Genomic DNA, 22,786 nt, shown 5'->3' with positions numbered 1-22,786 from the left:
AAAGTTTGATGTCATTTTTTGCCCTGCTCTGTTTATTGCATCCTGTTTTTGTCATTTAACATGCATGTAATGCCTTGTAGCATTACCAGGTTCTCAGGCCATTTTTGGGTACATCTGGTGTTACTTTACGCATGTCTTTCTGCACTCATATTGAACCAGAGTAATCCGAATGCCGAATTATTATGGTAGAGTTAGGAATATACCAGGGTAAGAGGTTACAGATATAGCTGCTACTGATGGGCCAAAGTACACGTCTGAAATGCCACATGTTTGAAGAAATACAACACTTACTATGAATGGGGGGGTCTCATAAATTGCCAAATACTTTTACCCTCATTTTTATTTATTGCTAACTGCTGCAGACCCAATAAAGTCCTTTGAGATTTATCTGGGTTGGTTATTACTGGTGCTGTCAAGCCATTCTTGGTGATGAACATGAAGGTTCCTCACCCAGAGTATATTCTATGTTTTTGCTACTTTGCAAGTATTGCTTGGAACTGATAAAATGGATCCCTCAACTGACAGAAAGTGGTACACAGGAGTTTCCTAGCCCAGGTTATGTGTTGCCATGATTTTTAATGTGATCTGAAATAGATGTTGTGGATTCCCAGGGTTGCACCTTTCTGTCTGTACATCATGTTGCACCACTCTTGCAGGACGTGACGTACCAATGGATCACAATAGAGGAGGCGATATATTGACCAATTGATTCTGTGAGTACAACTGAATCGGACTGTTTGACGTAGGTGCATCAATTCTCAATTTTTTCACCAAATTCCAGATACTTGTGAGGAGGACAAAATTGACTGAGCCTCGACAAGGCCAGCAGCATAATCAGGGACGAGTCGCACCCTGGCCACTCCATCGTCTCCCCTCTCCCATCAGGCAAAAGGTATAGAAGTGGGCAAAACGCACACCACCAGATTCGGGGACAGTTTCTGCCCAGCTTAATCAGGCAACTGAATCATCCTACCACAAGCAGCAGTGCTGAACTACTATCTATATCTTTGATGACCCTCGGACTATCATTGATCAGACTTTACTGTCTTTACCTTGCACTAAATGTTATTCCCTTATCATATATTCCGTTATTCCCTTATCATGTATCTATAAACTATAAATGGATCCATTTTAATCATGTATTGTCTTTCTGCTGACTGGTTAGCATGCAGCAGAAAGCTTTTCACTGTACCATGGTACACATCATAATAAACTAAGCTGAAACTGGATGTAAGTTTATCCTGTCCAAATTCAGAGCTGGGCCAGGTGCTCCACGCATTTTTTACTTTTTTCTTCTGTTTTAATTAAAAATTCTCTTGATGAGTTTCCTAAATATTGGGTCGGAAAAAAGTCCAGTTAAAATTGTTCGGACTTCATCCCTTAATCTCCGTTATTTCTCTTTTCCAATTAAAATCATAGTAATTGAAATCTCCCTTGTTTATTATTCCTTTATTTTACTTATTTCCCTAGTTTTTCTGCATGTTTTTTGCTCCCTTAGTTTTGAAGTGGTCTGGTTGATCCTTTAGTTTAATTTAAACAGGCCTTTGGCCCACTGGATCCGCTCTGACCAGCGATCCCTGCACATTAACACTATCCTACACTCACTAGGGACAATATTTACATTTACACCGTCAATTAACATACAAACCTGGACGTCTTTGGCGTGTGGGAGGAAACTTAAGATCTCGTAGAAAACCCACGCAGGTCACGGGGAGAACGTACCAACTCCGTACAGACAGTACCCATAGTCGGGATCGAACCCGGGTCTCCGGCATTGTAAGGCAGCAACTCTACAGCTGCACCACCGTGCCGCCAACAAGTATTTATTATAAGTAGAATGAGGATTTAAGAAATGGGAGCTGGAAGAAGCTGTCAGGCAATGTGAGCCACGAGGAAATAGGATATTTGGTTCGCTCTGCCAAATTGTAAATGGAAAATGTGAATCACTGGGGCCTAAGCACAGATCATTGTAGTATGCCACTAATCTCAGCATGCCAACCTGAGAAAGACCAGTTTAATCCCAGCTTTTGTTTTTCGTTGTTAACTAATTCTGAAATTTGGTTTCTGAATTTTGTCTGTGAAATAATTGTCAATGGTTGACCTCTATCCAAATGGGTTTTATTTTTGTATTTCTCTATGCTACCTATTTTTTCAACTGCCAATATTATTCCAAGTAAGTAGTTTTATCTCACCTCTCCTTTCTATCTTCCCTGAATCTACCCTGCCATGCCTAGCACCCAATCATGATTTTTCTGTAGCCATTTCTCGGTATTCCCTTCTCTGTCTGGTTCCTCCCAATGGATGGCTGTCTCAAACTCATCTGTTTTATTCCAGACCCTGCATGCATTTCTGCACACAAAATCCAATTCATTTTTCAACACTGTTGCCTCTCACTTTATGGTTGGCCATCCATCAAGACTCCTGTGCACCATGTCCTCGTTTTATTTATTCTTTTCCTGGATAGTTTATATTTAGACTGTTTAAATTCTTGCAAAGACTCCCGCCCCACTCCCCCCATTCTTGTCGGTTTAACCCCTTTGCCGCTTCTGTAATTACCCCTACAGCTGGATACTCGTCCCATCCCTGTTCAAATGAAGCCAGTCCCATCAGCGGTACTCCTTCCTGTGCCAAAACAGGTGCTGGTGCCCACATCATCCCTTTAGCCACATGCTAAACCCTCTAATCCATTTACTTCTTTGCCAGTTTGCTCACAGCTTGGAAAGTAATCCATAGATTATGATCCTTTCCAGGTCCTGGTTTCTAATTTAGGACATAAATCCTGATACTCTTTCATTAGGAGGTTCACCCTGTTCCAGCCTATGTCATTGATCTGACATGGACAAAGCCAACCCCTTTGTTTAACTGTCCATGGGATCTGGGTTTTGCAGACTGAGCCAGCATTTAATTTCCTATCTTCAAATCCTTTGAGAAGGATGTGGTGAACCGTCTTCATGAAACGTTACAGTGCTTGCGGCGTGGGTTCACCTGCAATGCTGTTAGGCACTGGTCTTTATAACAAGAGGAGTTGAGCACAGGAGCAAAGAGGTCCTTCTGTAGCGGCCACAGTTTAAGAATAAGGGGTAAGCCATTTAGAACGGAAATGCAGAAAAACCTTTTCACACAGAGGGTTGTGAATCTGTGGAATTCTCTGCCTCAGAAGGCAGTGGAAGCCAATTCTCTGGATGCTTTCCAGAGAGAGTTAGATAGAGCTCTTAAAGATAGCGGAGTCAGGGAATATGGGGAAAAGGCAGGACCGGGGTACTGATTGGGGATGATCAGTCATGATCACAGTGCATGGCGATGTTGGCTCGAAGGTCCAAATGGCCTACTCCTGCACCTATTGTCTATTGTCTATTGTCTATTGAGTTCCAGGATTCTGACTCAGTGACAGTGAAAGGACGGCAATTTATTTCCAAGTCAGGATGGTGTGTGGCTTGGAGGGCTACATCAGGTGGTGGTTAGCCCATGCCGTTGCCGCCCATCTAGCTGGGTAGATGTCATGGGTATAGAAGGGGCATTCCAAGGAGTCTTGTTAAGCTGCTGCATCATAAAATTTGGAGCAGAATTTGGTAATTCAGCCTATCGAGCCTACGCTGTCATTCAATCAAAGCTGATCTATTTTTCCCTCTCAATCCCATTCTCTTGTCTTCCCCCCATAACCTATGACATCCTTAATAATCAATAACCTATAAATCTCTGTTTTAAAAATACCCAAAGACGGCCTCCACAGCCGTGTGTGGTATTGAATTCTACTAATTTACCATCCTCTGGCTAAAGAAATTCCTACTCATCTCCTTTCTAAATGTATGTCCCTTTATTCGGAGGCTGTGCCCTCTGGTTCAAGATCATCCCCACATCCACTTTATCCAGGCCTTACATCATTCGATAAGTTTGCTTGAGAAATTTCTGATGAGCGTGAGGGCGTGAGAGTTTGCTTGGGGGCGTGAGTCTCACGTTCAAAGGGTGAGAGTTGGCAGCCCTGCTATAGTATAATCCTATTGGAGTGATTGCACCTTTCTTATTGACTCAGTGGATAAACACTCCACTATGTCCTCTCTGTCTGAGGGCTGCAATGACTTTGTTGCTGATTAGTAGAGAAACTCCTCTGTCTCTACATCTTCCCTCTCCATCACACTTGCAAAATCAAAATCCTGAAACATTGAGCTGTCCCTCTCGCAATCAGGTCTCCGTGATGGCCACAACCTCATAGTTCCATGCACTGATCCAGGCTCTAAGTCCATCCACTTTATTTATAATACACCTTACATTGAAATATATACACTTCAGCCTTGTATGGTGTCATATTCTGCATTCTTCTTCTCTCCATCCCCCACTTGCACATCTTGACATTCTTTAGAAACCTGTGCCACGGTTTATATTATGGCTATCCATTATTCTTCAGCTCATCAGATAATGAATTAATGACTTCTGCTTGACAGGGCTAGTGTCTGCTGAATTCCCCCCCTTCAGCTCCTCATAAATTCACTCTATCCAGCTTCTAAATAGTAATTTACTTCTTGCATCTATGCTGTCTTCTGGGATGTGATTGCATCCTGGATAAAATTGCTGTGAAATTCCTTCTCCCTCCCATCTGTCGAATGGAAACGTCTTCCTTTGGATGTGTTTGCTGGGGGCAGTTTTGTCATTCACCAGCTCCCAATATGTTGTGGAGCAGATGTGTAAGCAGCTCTGTGGTAATTAGCCCGGTATATTTATCTGATCTCTTTAATCAGCTATTATTTCTAATATTTTATTTAATTGATAGTTTTAGAATGTGGCAATCTTTAAATCTACAGTAAGTACAGAGCACCTTCAGTAAGTTTAGATTTTTTAGGATTGATGCCCGATAGGAAAGAGGCATAACTTTTATAACAATGCATTATTCACACATTCAAATATTCATTGTGATGAAAAAAATGTGCAATTCAAGCCATGAATTAAAGGAGTTGGTTAACAATGGATGTGTGTATTTTATATTTAATATTACTAATATTAAATACCAGGCCGCATACCAGGAACATTATCGCCATGTCTAATTTTTTGCCATGTCAGACAATCGCAGATGAAGCAACCACTTTGTTGACCACCTGTGCTCTGTTCCTCGTGGCCATCTGGAATCTGCTCTCTCTGACTTTCTCTATCCTTCTAACAAAGGTTAGAACTTCAAAAAGGAAGCCAATGATTAGTCTCCAATGCAGATTTTGCGCCATGAATTCTCCTTCACAATTCCAATATCCTAAGTGCAGGTTAATAACCCAGAATTGTATGGAGCAATGTCGTAATAGTCATACATCACAGAATCAGATCCTTCAGCCCAACTTGCCCAGGCTGACCAAGATGCCCCATCTATATTAGTCCCATCTGCTCAAGTTTGGCCCATACTCTAACTTTCCTATCCATGCACCTGTCAAAATGTCTTTTAAATGTAGTTGTAGTACTTGCCTCAACTACCTCCTGAGGCAGCTTGTTCCATATTATACCCACCACCTTCTGTGTGAAAAATTTGCCCCTCAGGTTCTGATTAAATTTTTCTCCCTCACGTTAGACATATGTCCCCTGGTTCTTGAATCCCCTACTCTGGGTAAATGACCCTGTGCATTTACTCTATCTATTCCCGTCATGATCGTACACACCTCCATAAGATCATACATACTAGATCTTTACTCGAAAAGCATTAATTGGACACAATTGGATAGAGAGCCACTGTCAAAGTTTGCAAAGTTGCATCCAGATCCATTGTGTGTATGATGGACCAACATATTATGGAACCTGGATACCCTTAGTCACGTTGAATGGTGTGCACTTCATGGTTGAACAAGACTTAAAGGAGTTTTCGTTAAGTTTGGAGGTCCTAAAGAAAGTGCAGGTTAGTCATGTCATATGTGAGGCTTTCTTTGTGGGATGGCAGCTTCATTAATAACTAATGAGACCCACATGAATAAATCATACATCATTGAACTAGTTGTATGTAAAAGTGTAGGAAGGTGTAGGAAGGAACTGCAGATGCTGGTTTACATCCAAGATAGACACAGAATGCTAGAGTAACTCAGCGGATCGGGCAACATCTCTGGAGATAAGGAATAGGTGATGGTTTGGGTTGAGACCCATCTTCAAACTGAGATTCAGGGGAGAGGGAAACTAATAGTATGAAAAAGTACAGGACAAATCAGAGCCCACAACGATGACCAAAGTAAGGTGGAGCCCATAATGGTCCATTATTGGCTGTGGAAGAAGTGATAACTGAGGGATATGTGCAATGAAACATAGAAACATAGAAAATAGGTGCAGGAGTAGGCCATTCGGCCCTTCGAGCCTGCACCGCCATTCAATATGATCGTGGCTGATCATCCAACTCAGTATCTCGTACCTGCCTTCTCTCCATACCCCCTGATCCCTGTAGCCACAAGGGCCACATCTAACTCCCTCTTAAATATAGCCAATGAACTGGCCTCAACTACCTTCTGTGGCAGAGAATTCCAGAGATTCACCACTCTTTGTGTGAAAAATATTTTCCTCATCTCGGTCCTAAAAGATTTCCCCCTTATCCTTAAACTGTGACCCCTTGTCCTGGACTTCCCCAACATCGGGAACAATCTTCCTGCATCTAGCCTGTCCAACCCCTTAAGAATTTTGTAAGTTTCTATAAGATCCCCCCTCAATCTTCTAAATTCTAGCGAGTACAAGCCGAGTCTATCCAGTCTTTCTTCATATGAAAGTCCTGACATCCCAGGAATCAGTCTGGTGAACCTTCTCTGTACTCCCTCTATGACACGAATGTCTTACCTCAGATTAGGAGACCAAAACTGTATGCAATACTCCAGGTGTGGTCTACCCAAGACCCTGTACAACTGCAGTAGAACCTCCCTGCTCCTATACTCAAATCCTCAAATCCTTTTGCTATGAAGGATTATCAGGACAATCAAACAACTATCAAACAAGCAGGATGACTAGTGTGTGGGAGGGATGGAGGGAGAAGGGGATGCAAGGGTCATTTGAAATTGGAGAAATCAATATTCATATTGCTGGGTTGTAAGCTGCCCAAGCGAAATATGCTTTCCGTATGCAAAATATGGAAATAACCATGAAGGGCCTTTTCTGTAGTGTCCAAACCCATCCAATGTTCATGAGATAATTTTTCAGTAGCAAACTTATGCTGTGCACCATCTACAGAATTTACTGTGCTTTTTCTGGCATTAAGCCAATGTTTTTTTATTCATGAATCATTGAGCATATTGGGTTCATTTTACACTTTGAACAAGCAGAAGATCAATAGGATCACTCACTATGTCCGATTCCTCAAAGAGACTTGAGTCAATCTTGTGGCCAAGATTTATTTGCACTTCATTATTGAATTACAATTGCTGACCACACATAGGCGAGCAGAGGACAAGAAATGTGCCTGATGCTCCATGGTGCTGAGTTGGGCACTGGTTGGTAAATGGATAGGGAGGGGGTGCAGGGGAAGGTGACGATAAATCACCTGCAGAACAAGAAGCTCGGAGAGAATTATGACAAACTGGTGCCCCCAAACAGTACCCATGGTGCCAGGCTGTTTTAAGTGATGTTGATGTGCTTACTCTGCATCAGTGCCAATTAGACGAGGATGTACTGTATCTCCAAACATTTTTAGGCCCCCCTCGGTCATGTCGCCAGGGTTGGAGGACGCCTGTGCGTGACTTTATTTAACGTGGAGAGACTGGTGCACAGGCAGCCACCACGCGGTCCGTGACAGATCTGGGTCGGGATCCAGTGGCATAGAGTCCAAGACGACCGGAGACCCTTTTCTGCTGCAGCCTTCATCCGCTTTCCCAGCCGTTGTCACGCTCCACTAAGGTCAGCCATCATCCTCCGCCTGTTCCACCATTGAGGTCTTGGTTGGATTGCTCTTTGTCAGAGTCCTCCCCGTCGACCTTACCGCCATGGGTGGCCCTATCAGGAGCATATCTCTAGATAGCATCGCACTCAGGATCTCAGTACCACACAAGATTCTCCACCATGACAAGGTGACAATGCAAACATTATTGCCTTATAATTACACTAAGACTATCCATGTGAAGTTCTTAATGTAGGCACTGGTGAGTGGATCTGGATCCTGAATGTGTTTCAACCATGTCCTTTATGGAGTGCAAAATTTTTTTCCACCCAGAGAAAGCTGTGAAAATTTATAACAGGTGGTGAAAAGATAGAGGAAATTCAACATTTTGTGTTCGTGTCAACATGGCTCATCTTTACAAAATTTGAATATAATAATTAGACTTTGGAATCTTCATTTCCATTTGTTCTTGGTAAGGCACGGTTTAGAAGATACAAAACTTGAAACCCTTACACCATTTTCATACCTCATTGAGCTGTGATTTACAGTGCAGCCATTCACAGTAAAAAAAAACTGGAAGGAACAAGCTCTAAAGCAGCTTTCAATCCAACTTGACTCAAATTTGTTCCGAGTATAGATCAATGGAAATGCTGAATGCCTCTTCTACATTTTTGTAACCAGATTAGGTGTTGTGTCGGCTTATAGCTGAAGGTCCTTGCTTGGAAAATTGTTTTTTTTACTGCTGGAGAATGCAAATCTGAAATCTGATCTGTAATTCTGTAAACGAGTTCTGCCATCAAAGCTCAAATTACATGATGAGACATTTGACTCCATAGGAATTCCATCAGCAAAACAGATCCTCAGATATTGACCTTGGAACCAAGAAATGGGAACTTAAGATTCCCAGAGCTATAGATGGCTCAAATAGTGTAGAAGCATGAGTTGATAAAATTGCCAGTGCCCAGAATTTCCCTTCTTCTGTCATCTACATATACATTGGGGTGTAAGGTAGTCAATGAGTGTTAACAATAGAGCCTGCAGAAGGTTGGAAATGATGTCTGCCATCAGAAAACTATTAGGAACATTGGGAAGGCGTTCTACAGCAAAACATAAAATGCCGGAGTAACTGATGAGGTCAGGGAGCATCTGTGGAGGACAGATGACGTTTTTGGTCGGGACCCTTTATCAAACCCTGAAGAAGTCCGGGTTTGCTGATGCTGAGTCCAGATGCTGCCTGACCTGTTGAATTACTCCAGTACTTTGTATTTTTTCCAAAATTTCAGCATCTGCAGTTCTTTCTGCTTCAGGAAGATGTTGCAGTCTGGCATTCCCTGGTTGGCCATACCACTGCATTGGTCAAAAAGTACCTTCTTAGCCTCTTTTGGGTACGGTAACCTTTCACCTACAAAACAACAGTGCTTTAGGCATAACCTGCTTGGCAAAGGCAAAAATGTTTGTTGCCATGGAAACCAGTTTTGAGGCAGAAACCTACTTAGCTCATTTATTAGATGTATGTTTTTGTATTTTCCTGGTGTTGTGCGTTTTTGAACATAATTAATAATAACTTTTCAGAGCATCATTAACATTTTAAAAAAAATCACCAAATAACATTTGCTCTTAGGGAAACTGGCCAGTTGTAGATCAGATCTTAAACCTTACCTCTGTTTCTCTTTCCATAAATGCTGCCTGATCTGCTAAGTGATTCCAGTATTTTCTGCTTTTATTACAGAACAATTTTCGTAACCTTGGTTGAATACAATAAATGACATACATATCTCATGGACAAAAAAATAGGTGTCCAACATTTAAAAAAGCACAAAGTACTGGAATACTCTGAGATGCTGCTTAGCCTACTGAGTTACTCTTGTACTTGTTATTCTTCTTTGTAAACCAGCATCCACAAATTGTGCCCGGCATAAAAGTTAGAGGTGCCATAGTGAAATAAAATTGAATGTACAATATAATCCCCAATGTGCATCAATAAGCTCATGTGCAGATTCAAACATTATTGTGGAATGTAGGTCATATGAAGGCAAAATATGGCACTGGAGATCTTTCTATGATATAATAATAATAATAATAATAATAATAATAATAATAATAATAATAATAATAAATGTTATTTGTGGGCGCCTTTCAAAAGCCTCAAGGACACCTTACAGAATTAACAAGAGTAAAAGACATATAATCGGAGTAAAATAAATAATAAAGACATCACCAATACACAAATTAAAGACAGAATTCGATCCAAAGACAAAAAAATCAAAAACACAATATGAAGAGAGAGCAGCGGCAGCTAAACCGCGCCAGCGTACACTCTCCCTTTCGACAGCCATCTTGGACATAAACTAAAATAATCACTTACACACAAAAATCATCCCCCCACAATGGTTACCACTGTGGGGGAAGGCACAATGTCCAGTCCCCATCCCCAGTTCTCCCATAGTCAGGCCTATTGAGGCCTCTGCTATTGCCTCTACGGAGGCCCGATGTTCCTGGCCGTTCTCACCGGGTGCTGTTGCCCCGGTGTCCAGAGAGTCCTCTCAACGGCTGGGCCACCTGGAACGGTCGCTTCCGTACCGGAGACCGCGGCTTCCGAAGCCAACAAGGCCGCGCCGGTTTGGAGCTCCCAGGCTCCCGATGTTGAAATCGGCGCCGCCCGCTCCGCTCCGCAGACCCGCAGCCCGGAGGTGTTGAACTCGGCGGTCACAGCTCACCAGAGCTCCAGCGCGTCGATCCAGCGCAGCGACCCAGGCAAGGCATCGCCCGCTCTGCTCCGCGATAGCGCTCCAGCGTTGTGCCGCCACCGAAGCCGAGGTGCTGGGCGGTCCCCGCCAGGAAACGACGCTCCACGCCTGCTGGTAGGCCGTGAGGACGGGTCGACGGGGCAGCCCGAAGAAAAAGCTGCCTCACCGACCAGGTAGGGACCTAGAAATGTAGTTACCCCCTTCCCCCCACATTAAAAAGTCTATTTCTCCCACAAACAAAACACAGGACTCACTAGAACTACAAAAAAAAAGTGAATTAAATGGACGGCTGCTGGTTAGCAGCCGTACCCCAAGATGGCTCCTCCTCCTTGATATTTATGATCCAAGCTGATAGAATCAGTTGTGGGGCAGAAAGAAAAAAATAAGTTAGATAAGTCGACAAGCTGCAGAACAGTATACTCTGGCAAAAATCATGAAATGCAAGCAGGGTCGAGAGTTTTAAGAAAAAGCCAGTCAAACAGGTTTGGCATTCACAAACACGGCAGCAGTAAACTGACCGGTTACTTTAAAATTGAAAAAACTGGGGATGAGAGACTTGTAGATCTTGTATAGTTGTCTATTATAGAAGCAAAGTGTTGATGTACAGGAATTTGGAATGCAAAATGGAAAGAAGATCCAGTACTCGCAGAAAATTCTGTGCTACGCATTATAGAGCTGCTATGATTAGTATTTTTGCAAAAGAGTGTGTATTTTAGTTTTGAAATCTGGAACCTTTCCACATAGATGAACCATTGAAGCCAGAAGAAAATTCAAGGTGCTGGGATAACTCAATGGGCCAGGCAGCATCTCAGGAGAACATGGATCGGTGACGTTTTGGGTCAGGTCCGTAGTCATGACTGATTGTAGTGGGCGTGGTAGAATAGAGGAAGAAAGCTGGAAAAGATGAGGGGCAAGACAAAGCATGGCAAGTAATAAGCCGACACAGGTGAGAAGGTTATTCCCAGCAGGGGATGATTGGACAAAGGCCAGAGATGAAAAGACAGAAGGGATGAGACAAAATGATTAAAGAGTTCCTAATTATGAAGCTAGAGGAAGAAATGAAGCGGGCAGGAAGGAGAGAAATAGGTGTGAGTCCAGGTGTGGCACAAGGGTAAGAGGCGTTAGGTACATTGGGCAAGCAGGGAGAGGGGGAGGCTTATGTGGTTACCTTAATTTGAAAAATTCAATGTTCATACCATCGGGTAGTGAGCTACCCAAGTGGAATATGAGATGTTGTTCCTCCAGTTTGTGTGTGGCCTCAATCTGGCAATGAGGCCCAGGACAGAATGGTTAGCATGTGAATGGGATGAGGAATTAAAATGGATAGCAACCAGGAGACCCTGCAAGCCTTTGTGAACTGAGCATAAAGGGCCTGTCCCACCAGCATGCGATTACATGCGTCTAGCGCAACCAAATGTGGTCACTTGAGGCGTACGGCCTCGCGGAGCCGGTCCCACTTTGATCGGCAGAGGCGTATGGCGTTGTGCGGGGCTGGTCCCGACATCGCGCGGGGCTGCAAAAATCGTGCACTGTCCATAAATCCCGCGCGCCAACGGCCTGTCGGCTCGCAGGCACATTGAGGGCGTACGCAGCGTCTCGACAGGCGTACGCAGCGTCTCGACGGGCGTTCACTGTCTTGACGTTGTACGCAGCGTTTTGACGGCGTATGCCTAGCGCGTGGCATTGCACGATGACGTCACCGCCCGGTGTGCCGTTGCGTGATGACATCACCGCCCAATGCCGTGCGACGTCCAAATTCAGTCGGCCCGCCTCTCGCCCAGCTGATTGGTGAGTATGATGTCGGGACCAGCCCTGCACAACTCCATACGCCTCCGCGGTTCAAAGTGGAACCGGCCCCACGACGCCGTACGCCTCATTTGACCACGTTTGGTCGCACTAGATGCATGCAATCGCATGCTGGTGGGACAGACTCTATGTGTTTGACAAAATAGTTGCAGAGTCTACGCTTGATCTCACCTCCTGTTAATTCTTCACCTTGTCATGTAAATTGCGTGTTAATTGATTGTTAATAAATGTTATCTGAAGTTTGGATGCTGCGTTAATCTCTGGTGCACTCCTCGAGAGTGTGAGGATTCCATAAACCAATGCTTTGAATGGTGCGTGTTTCTCCTCTTATGTGAACCTATAGTTTACACTAGTTTCTCCCCCTACGGGCCGCTGCAGCAGATGCCTCCCGGTGGACTGCGGGAAGCCGAGGCCAGAGCCTCACGGGTCGGAGCCCGCGGCCGGTCCCTGGGTCAATGGAGCCTGTGGCTGGGGCTGGAGCCTGGGCCAGCACCACAGAGGCATCCGGAGAGGATAGTTGAGAGGTCGGCGCAGAGGTCGATGACCGACAGACGAGGATGGACTATGTGGGAGTGAGGATGCAACTGCGGGGGGGGGGGGGGGAGGATGAACAAGGAGAACCCGGCGTGGGGGAAGGGGAGGGGTGGGAGAACAATGGGGACGTGGCGTGGGATACTTAGTAACTTTGTAAGCGCTCTTTATGTGGCGACTATTTGCATACTTTTGCAAGCAAAGAATCTTACTGTGACTTGTCACATATGACAATAAAGTATTCAATTCAAAATATACTGATATGACAGCAAAACTAAGCAAATAAACACTCCATTTCAAGATTATCATTTGGACGGACATGTTTGAGAGAAAAAGAATCATGGTTATACACCAAAGCTCCTTGAAGAAATGTATCATCCCCTGCTGGGAACATCTGGCCCATGGCTGCTCAACGTGGAGTAGGAGCATTTGTGATGGTTTTGAAAACCTCAAGGCGATTAATTGGAGCACACAGAAGCAGCAAATAAGCAGATGAAGGTGTATACCATCACACAAATGATCCACCAGCTTATCCCATCAACTACCTCCTGCACCATCTCTGCAAGAGTCTACTGTTTCCACACTGACCTCGCTTGCTAGCTCGTAAACGCTCAAAACAAATTGGAAGATTGTGATGCTCATTCTTGAGAAAATACCTAAGAAGAAGAAGAAAGATTTTAAAATAAAATCGGTAATGCTGTTTGATTTCAGAAAAACAAATTGGTCTTTTGTGATGCCACAGGATGTATAAATTGTCCAGTGATGACTCCTTATATTTGTACAGCATTTCTTAAAATTAAAAAAGAGGCGTGTTTGTCATTGTTCTTGTAGAATCTGTCTTTGTTGGATCTTTACCTGGAGTTTAGCCGGTTTGCAGGGAAAGCATGCAGATTGACATAGCTAACTGAGTCAGGCACGTTTCAGGCATGTGAGTAATTACTCAGGGTAGGCAGTCAGTCGGCTTTAAAAAAAAATCTTAAACCGCGCATGCGCAGATTGTTCTCTCCGTAAGCTGTCAGTCGATTTTTATAAAGTCTTCAAAGCCAAATCTCTCAATAAAGTACCGTATTTCCCGGCAATGAAAACGCACCCCCATTTTGAGTTGCTAAATTTTGAAAGAAGGCTGGTGGGCCATAGAATTTCTCACACTCAAAAAAAAGAAAGAATGCAATTTGCCCAAGGCTTCCAAATCTCCTTCATTATGAATTACTGAATGGGTGGGGGTTGGAGGGTGACGGCAGGTGGAGAGATGGTGGGAAAAACGGGAGCACACTGAGATAAGTTGAATCAGTTATGATCTTATTGAATGACAATACTTGTTCAAGGGACCAATTGGGGGAGAGTTCCTTTCACAGTGAGTGGGGAGTCTGGTCAGGGGTAAAGTTGCGGGAAGGGCAGGAGCATTGAGAAGGAGGGGGTCGGGGATCATGCCGGTAACTCACTCACTCACTGCTGCTGGGGTGCTCCGGGTGCGGAGCCACCGCATTGTGGCCGGGGAGGGAAGTAGCCCGGGTCGCTGCGAGCGGCTGCTGGGACCGTACAGTGGACGCCATCTCAACGCCTTCTGCCAGGCCGCTCACCTCTGGCAGTGCTCTCCGTCTGAACATCTCTCACCTCCCACTCGCCGGATTCGCTCATGCCCACACATCCTTAAACTCCGACAGCCGAGTAACCTCAATTGATCCCTTGATCACGCTGTCGGAGTTTAAGGATTTGCGGAAAGCGGTTGACATGAGTGAGGCCGGCGAACGGCAGGAGAGAGGTTTTCAGACGGAGAGTGAGCGGAGTCAGAGGTGAGCGGGGGGCCGGCAGAAGGAGCTGAGGTGGCGGCCGCTCGCAGCCACCCGAGTTGTCCGGTCCCGTCGGCCGCTCGCAACCACCCGAGCTACTTCTCCCTCCGGCCACGGCGGTGGCTCCCCGCCTGGAGCGTCCCGGCAAATGAGTTGCTGGCATGATCCCCGACCCCCTCCTTCTCCCCTCCCCAGCGGTGCTGCCCTTTTACAGCTGCTTCCTATCAGCTGCCATCAATGAGGGATAGATTTGGCTATCGTTCTTGATGTTGCTGTACTGAGGAGATAGCCAAGTCTATCTTTCTTGGCTAACAACCTTCCAACTTCGGCTTCCAGGACACATGTAAATTTTCGTGCCTTATTTTTGGGTAAAAAATAGCGTCTTCATTGCCGGGAAATACAGTATTTAAAAACATATAGCACCAAGAAATCTACTTACCACATCATTTGTACCAAACTCCATTCTTCTCTCTTTGTTTCTTAAGATATTCTTAAGATAATGGCAATCCATGTCTGAAAAACCCGCCAAGAAACTTGCGCTTCGCATGCGCTGTATGCTGTTGCGCATGCACAGTACTGCAAAGGCGGAATTTCAGCTGCCTTCAGTCCCCTGGAAATTGACGGCTTGAAGCATCGTCGACGGCATGTGGGCTGCACAGATCTTCACGTGTTACATGCGCTGCGGACGAAAGGCACGGAGAAGTATGCCTACCTAAGAGATCGATCTCATACGTAGGCATTATTCTCCCATGCCTTTACTATTTATATTTAATAATTACCATTTTATAATTTCAGTCAGGGTAGGCAGTGCCAACCTTGCCTACCCTGACGGCATGTGGCTGAACTGAGTGTTCCAGCCATTGAAATTACAGTTGTAGAGCATTTAGAGATCATGTTTAATTGATAGCTTTACGTATAATTGTACCAGTGATATTCGGTGTTTGATATGGTTCCACAAAAGATAATCTCGCTGTTTGTAGAAAGCCAATTAAATATAATTGGCTAAAGATAGAAGAGCCATTAGTTGTTGGGAGATATTGTACATTTGCCAGTACGTATCATTGTTGCATATGGAACGGAACTAACTAGTCAGTGGTTGCAGCAGCATAGTTATCAAGTTATTTGAATCGTGACCAAAGTTTTGAACCATTGAATGTGATGTATAAATTGAATCCACCATGAAGCTGGACTATTGCTGTTCAAGAAATTAAATAAATCTGGAATTAAGAAAAAAAACTAGCCTCGTTAATTATGAATGTATAGGATTATTGCAACAACCTATGTGGATCATTAATATACTTAAGGGAAAGACATCAGTCATCCTCGCCATGTCAGACCTTTTTGTGATTCCAGAAAAAAAATGTGGATGCCTGAATTGCCTTCTCACTTCAGGAGCAATCTGGCAAGGAAAATAAGGAGCTTGCATTGGCAGTGATGTTCATAGAAGAAGTGGAAATGAGAATGTCCATCCCTCCATCTTGCTCCACCATTCAAGTAGATCATGGCTAATCCCTTACCCATTCACAAATATCCTGCCCTATCTTCCAATCTCTTCCGTTAGTAAGCAGAATACTATCAATCTCTACAATTTATTCATCATCGTTGAAGACATTAGCGACACAGTGGTGCTGGTTTTCAACGGGAATGGTGATGGACGCACCACACATCTCTGTCTTCCAGTTCCTGCGGACTTCCGCCGCTGTAAGTATAGGGTTTTGGTGTGTGTGTTTTATCATCATTCCTCATAATGCTACGTACGACAGTGATCGCAACTTCTACTGAAGTGTGGATGGCCGTTGTCTCGCTGGAAGCTCATCCGCCCTTTAACAGGTCTTGTTTTTAGTCCTGTTGGGGGTCCACATCCCCCTCCTCACTTGGCAAAGCAGGTGGGGGATACGGTTTAGTCACCGACCATGGAGCAGAACCTGACCTGATAAAATGACTGAACTCAATGATTGGGCCTCCAGAACCCTCTGGGGTAGAGAATTCCAAAGGTTCACCACAGTCAAAACTGAAGACATCTCTTTTTTTTCAGTTCTTAATAGTTGATGGAAGTTAATACAGAGAAATATGAGGTGTTGCATTTAGGGAAGACTAACATGGGCAGGACAAACAAAGTGAATGGTAAGGCTCTGAGGTGCATTGTAGAGCCAAGGGATCTAGGAGTGCAATAGTTTGTTGAAAGTAGCACTACAGGGTGATCAAAAAGGCTTATCGCACATTAGCCTTTATCAGTCAGAGTATTGAGTAAAGAAGTGGCAAATTCATGTTGCAGTTATACCTGTGAAAGGCATTGGTGAGTCTGCATTAAGAGTATTGTGTTCAGTTCTGGGCACCATGTTATAGGAAAGGGGTTGTCGAGCTGAAAAGGGTGTAGAGAAGATTCTACGGCCTTAGGTATAGGTAGAAGTTGAGCAGGCTAGGACTCTATTCCTTGGAGTGTATGAGGATGAGGGGTGATTTTATGGAGGCGTACAAAATCATGAGAGGAATCATCATCATCGGCGGTTACTCAAAACGAGTATGACTGTCCTCTCATGGAGGACGCCTGTGCGTGACTTTGTATAACGTGGGGTGCACAGATAGCCACCACAAGGTCCTTGACAGATCTGGGTCAGAATCCAGTGGCATGGAATCCAAGACAACCAGGGATCCTTTTCTGCTGAAGCCTTCATCCGCCTTCCCAGCCGTTGTGACGCTCCACTAATGTCAGCCATCATCCTCCACCTGTTCTACCATTGAGGTCTTGGTTGGATTGCTCTTTGTCAGAGACCTCCCCCTCGACCTTAGCACCATGGGTGACCCTACCAGGAGCATAGCTCCAGATAGCATTGCTCTGAAGATCTCAGGACCAAACAAGCTTCTCCACCACGACAAGGTGACAATCCATGGAGAAGTGAGGAATAGATCGGACAGAAACACAGTCTTTTGCCCAGAGTTGGGGAATCAAGAACCAGAGGACATGGGATTATAAGGGGAGGAAGGGAAAGATTTAATAGGAACCTGAGGCGTAATCTTTTCACACAGGGGGTGATAGGTATAGGGAACGAGCTGCCAGGAGAGGTAGCTCAGGCAGGTAATGTCACAACATTTAAGAAACATTTGGACAGGTAAATGGATAGGACAGGTTTAGAGGAATATGGGCCAAATGCAGGCAGGTAGGACTAGAGTAGATGGGACATGTTGGTTAGTGTGGGCAAGTTGGGCCGAAGGGCCTGTTTCTAAACTGTATGACTGACTCTATGACTCTAAATGGCACCATCTAAGTGAAGAGGGACCTGGCTGTATGAGGTTAATATAAAACGGTGCACTTTTATTTCTGAACAAATGAAGCAATTTGTGTGGAGATTAAATAGCCACAAAAATATTTTCAGTAGAACCAGACAACAAAAGATGATTATCAGAAATGTGGCAGCAGTGGATTCTGGTCTTTTCTAGGAAAGCAACTGAGCATTGTTTGTGTACTTTCTCATTGTGTAAATTGTTATATGGTTATATTATATGTTATATGGTTATATTGGAGAGCTGCAAGATCTCCATTGCAGGTAGTGGCAAATATTGTACAACCAATCAAACATGAAAGTACACAAAAATGCTGGAGAAACTCAGCGAGTGCAGCAGCATCTATGGAGCGAAGGAAATAGGCGACGTTTCGGGCCGAAACCCTTCTTCGTCAATCAAGCATGAGGCTGGATAATGTGAGGGCGAATTTGTGAATAAACTGAATGTTTTTATCTGTAGAAAAGGCCAAAACAAAGGGCAGAAAATTCATTTATAAGATAATGTTCACTTTGCAGATGAAATGAACATTTGTAAATTTCCAAGAATAAAAGTTGATGGCAGAGACTTGAAAATTCATCATGTAACTCAAAAGAATTGGTACAGGTGCACAACCTTTTATCCGAAGTTCCAAATAACGAAAAGCTCCGAATAGCGGACATTTTTTCTGTCCTTGAAGAAAGGTCCTTGAAGACGTTCACCGAGGGCGGCCCGCAGAGGTGACAGCGGAACCTCCGGTCGGTCCTCGAAGAAAGGGGAACTAAATCCCAATTCATAAAAGAGAAGGTGAGGGTATATTTCGCGAGAGGGTTAATAATTGACAATCTGCTGCTGCCTGCCCGCTGAGTTAAAAATTTCCCACGATAGACTCACGATACACAGTGTTTCGTGAGTGTTGCGTGGGAACTTTTTAAACTCAGCAGGCAGACAGCAACAGATTGTCGCTCCCTTCAGTTTCACCCCACCTACACCCCTCTGCTTCCCGGCCATGTGTGTGACCCTTCCCTCCCCTCTCCAGCTCCCCGCCCATTGCACCGGAGCGGGGGCTTTGCACTGTCTTCACGTCGGCGATGCCAGCAGGTCAGTGCCAGTCACCGGAGACGTCAGGACCAACGGGACACCGACCCCCAGGCCCACTGCAAGAACGGAGATCCCAGAGACCCACAGCCAGCAGCAGCCCAGCCCCGTTCCAACTCCAGAGGGACACGCTCCCCGTAGGGACAGAAGCTGATGGTGTGCAAGGTATGTCTTGGTCTTGGGGTTGCGGATGAGGGGGCGCAGCTCGGGCTGTGACGTCTCCGGCCACCCCCCTGTACAGGAGCTGAGACTGGGAACTGTGGGGTTGTTTGCAGTTGCAGAGGGAGGGGGCAAGGGCGGTACAGTTCCCAGTCTCAGCTCCAGTCCAGGGGGGTGGCCGGAGACGTCAGGACCAATGGGACACCGACTGCAAGCACGGAGATCCCAGAGACTCACAGTCAGCAGCAACTCTAGCCCAGCCCCGCTCCAACTCCAGAGGAACCCGGGTTGCGGATGAGGGGGCGCAGCTCGGGCTGTGGGCGAACTGCCACTTGTCGCTGTAGCGGCGCATCGGGGAGCGGGTTCCTGTTGGTCCTGACGTCTCCGGCCACCCCTCTGGACAGGAGCTGAGAGATGTCAGGACCACCAGAAGCCGCTCCCCGATGGGCCTCTACGGCGACAAGTGGCAGTTCGCCCACAGCCCAAGCTGCGCCCCCTCATCGGGACATCGACCCCCAGCCCCATTGCAAGCACGGAGATCCCAGATCAGCAACTCCAGCCCAGCCCCGCTCCAACTCCAGAGGAACACGCAGAAGCTGATGGTGTGCAAGGTGCGTCTTGTTCTTGGGGTGGCGCAGCTCGGGCTGTGGGCGAACTGCCACTTGTCGCCGTAGCGGCCCATCGGGGAGGGGATTCCTCTGGAGTTGGATGGGACAGGGAGACACAGCGGCTTTTGAGAATGGTGGGCAATCACTTCCAAAGTTCTGCCCACACAGTCAGTACATCTCTCCTACACTTGTCTCCCGCACTTAGATCATCTCGCAGAGAATGATCCCAGCCTAACCCTCCCTATTCTCTCCTATTCTGCAAGAAAAAATTACATTGAAGACTCAAACTCGCGATCGAGTAACTGCCGGGATCTAGGCGCAAACTCACGATCTTGCGGATATGAGCCGAGCACTCTACCACTGAGCCAGCCGTTAAAATCTACGCTAAATACCAACAACAAAAATGTGGATTTCAAACATGTTCGAAACACTACACTTGGAAGAGATGAGACTCCTCCTAGCAGGCAAAGCAGATCACTTCCAAAAGACGTGGTCTGCATTTATGGAACTATTGCATAAGGTGCAATAATAAGTTAAAGCATAAAGGCTACCAGGACCTGGTAACAGGAGGTATAAAATAAATTTTTAATAAAAACACGGTTGGTATATCCTTTTTTTGCGGAGTTTTGTGTTACAATAGAGCGATTGATTTTCCTTTCTTCTTTTATTTCTTTTCTTTCTAGGGTCTTATTTCTTTTCTTTACTTCCTTCTCTAATTCCTTCACTAAGGGGTTCTCTTCTCCCAACACTTTTCTGCACCTTCACGATTCTTGCTTACTTTCCTTACTTCTTTTATTTCTATCTCTTTTATAGCTCAAAAAATGTGGTACAACATAATGTAATAAGATATATGCGATGTATTAATGTAATTTACTGTACTGCTAATAAATTTTTTTAAAAATAAATAAATAAAAATCTACGCTAAAAATCTTCCATTCCGAAAGCCGAAAAATTCTGAATTACGAAAAGTGTCTGGTCCCAAGGCTTTCGGATAAAAGGTTGTGCACCTGTACCTGTACTATGCAGTTGATAATTGACTTTACCCCCATTTGGAAGAGAACATGATAAGCAGGGACAGTAAGCATGGCTTTGTCAGAGGCAGGTCATGATTTTTTTGGGGAGGCATTGAAGGTGATGGTATGGTGGTAGACGTTATCTACGTGGAGTTTAGCAAGGCATTTAATAAAGTCCCTCATAGTAGACTGATCCAGAAGATTACAAAGCCCGGGATTCAAGGTGATTTGGTTGTTTGGATTTGGAACCTGTTTACCCATAGAAGGGAGAGAGTAGCAGTGGAAGGATGTTATTCTGCCTGGTGGTGTGTGATCATTAGTGTTCTGCTAGAAACCGTGCTGATTCCACTGTTGTTTATGATGTATTTGGGCCTAAATGCATATGGCTTAGTTGGTAAGTTTTCAGACGACACAAAAACAAATTGGTCTTTTGTGATGCCACAGGATTTATAAATTGTCCAGTGATGACTCCTTATATTTGTACAGTATTTCTTAAAATTAAAAAAGAGGCGTGTTTGTCATTGTTCTTGTAGAATCTTTCTTTGTTGGATCTTTACCTGGAGTTTAGCCGGTTTGCGGGGAAAGCATGCAGATTGACATAGCTAACTGAGTCAGGCACGTTTCAGGCATGTGAGTAATTACTCAGGGTAGGCAGTCAGTCGGCTTTAAAAAAAAATCTTAAACCGCGCATGCGCAGATTGTTCTCTCCGTAAGCTGTCAGTCGATTTTTATAAAGTCTTCAAAGCCAAATCTCTCAATAAAGTACCGTATTTCCCGGCAATGAAAACGCACCCCCATTTTGAGTTGCTAAATTTTGAAAGAAGGCTGGTGGGACATAGAATTTCTCACCCTCAAAAAAAAAGAAAGAATGCAATTTGCCCAAGGCTTCCAAATCTCCTTCATTATGAATTACTGAATGGGTGGGGGTTGGAGGGTGACAGCAGGTGGAGAGATGGTGGGAAAAACGGGAGCACACTGAGATAAGTTGAATCAGTTGTGATCTTATTGAATGACAATACTTGTTCAAGGGACCAATTGGGGGAGAGTTCCTTTCACAGTGAGTGGGGAGTCTGGTCAGGGGTAAAGTTGCGGGAAGGGCAGGAGCATTGAGAAGGAGGGGGTCGGGGATCATGCCGGTAACTCACTCACTCACTGCTGCTGAACAAAAACTGATGGAGTTGATGACAGTGAGGAAGGCTGTCAAAAGATTCAGCAGGATTTAGACCTGTTACACATATGTGCAGATAAATTGCAGATGGAGTTAAACCCGAGCAAATGTGAGCTGCTGCATTTTGAGAGGTAGGCTGTGAAAAAATATACTGTTAATGGCAAGATCCTTAACAGCATTGATATACAGAGGCGTCTAGGGGGTCCAAGTACATAGCTCGCTGAAAGTGGCAACGCAAGAGATAGAGCAAGTGAGGAACGGGTATTGGGTAATACTTTCATCTGTTGGGACATTGAGTAGAGATTCAGGAATTCATGTTGCACCCAATGGTTGGGCCACATTTGGTGTATTGTGTGCAGACCTGGTCACGCCGAAGAAGAAACCATACTCCAGGACACCAATAATGAATTTTATCAGTAGGGGGTATCTTAATAAAGTGATTATTTGTAATAATTAATTCTTAATCGCTTGGTTGTGATCAATAATGTGATCGCCATGATGGTCCAATTGTTAAGGCTGCTCCCTCGTTCCACCAGAAATCTTCAGTGCTTTCTGTGAGGTATTTGCATGTTCTCTCTATAACCACATGGGTTTGCTCCATTTGCTTGGATTCCCTGCAAGGGTTCTGGTTTGTACTCACAACCAAAAGACATGGTGGTCGGTTAATAGGCTGGTGTAAATTGCTCTCCATGTACTAAGTGGCAAACGAGACAAAGGTGAGTCTGAGAGAATTAGTTACTGGTTACAAGAAAGTGGGCATACAACAGAAGGGATTCCTATTTTGGGAGCCAGCTT

General features: G+C 44.8%; 1 protein-coding gene across 4 annotated transcripts in view; it reads left to right on the top strand.

The window, feature by feature from the left end:
* Window positions 1-22,786, top strand: part of jph1b (junctophilin 1b) — a 156,025-nt gene that overhangs the window by 66,497 nt on the left and 66,742 nt on the right. The window contains exon 3 of one of the 4 annotated variants that reach the window (XM_055634501.1): window positions 657-678. The exons of the other annotated variants lie outside the window; for them this stretch is intronic. Within the exon in view, the coding sequence (XP_055490476.1) occupies window positions 657-663 (7 nt within the window). The 3' untranslated portion in view covers window positions 664-678. Of the gene's footprint in view, window positions 1-656; window positions 679-22,786 lie in introns of those variants that run through there. 4 annotated transcript variants of the gene reach the window in all.

The sequence above is a fragment of the Leucoraja erinacea genome, chromosome 4, assembly GCF_028641065.1.
Source record: "Leucoraja erinacea ecotype New England chromosome 4, Leri_hhj_1, whole genome shotgun sequence".
In the NCBI taxonomy this organism is placed as follows: Eukaryota; Metazoa; Chordata; class Chondrichthyes; order Rajiformes; family Rajidae; genus Leucoraja; species Leucoraja erinaceus.
The sequence above is the reverse complement of the archived record's forward strand: the minus strand, read 5'-3'. Positions and strand labels throughout refer to the sequence as shown.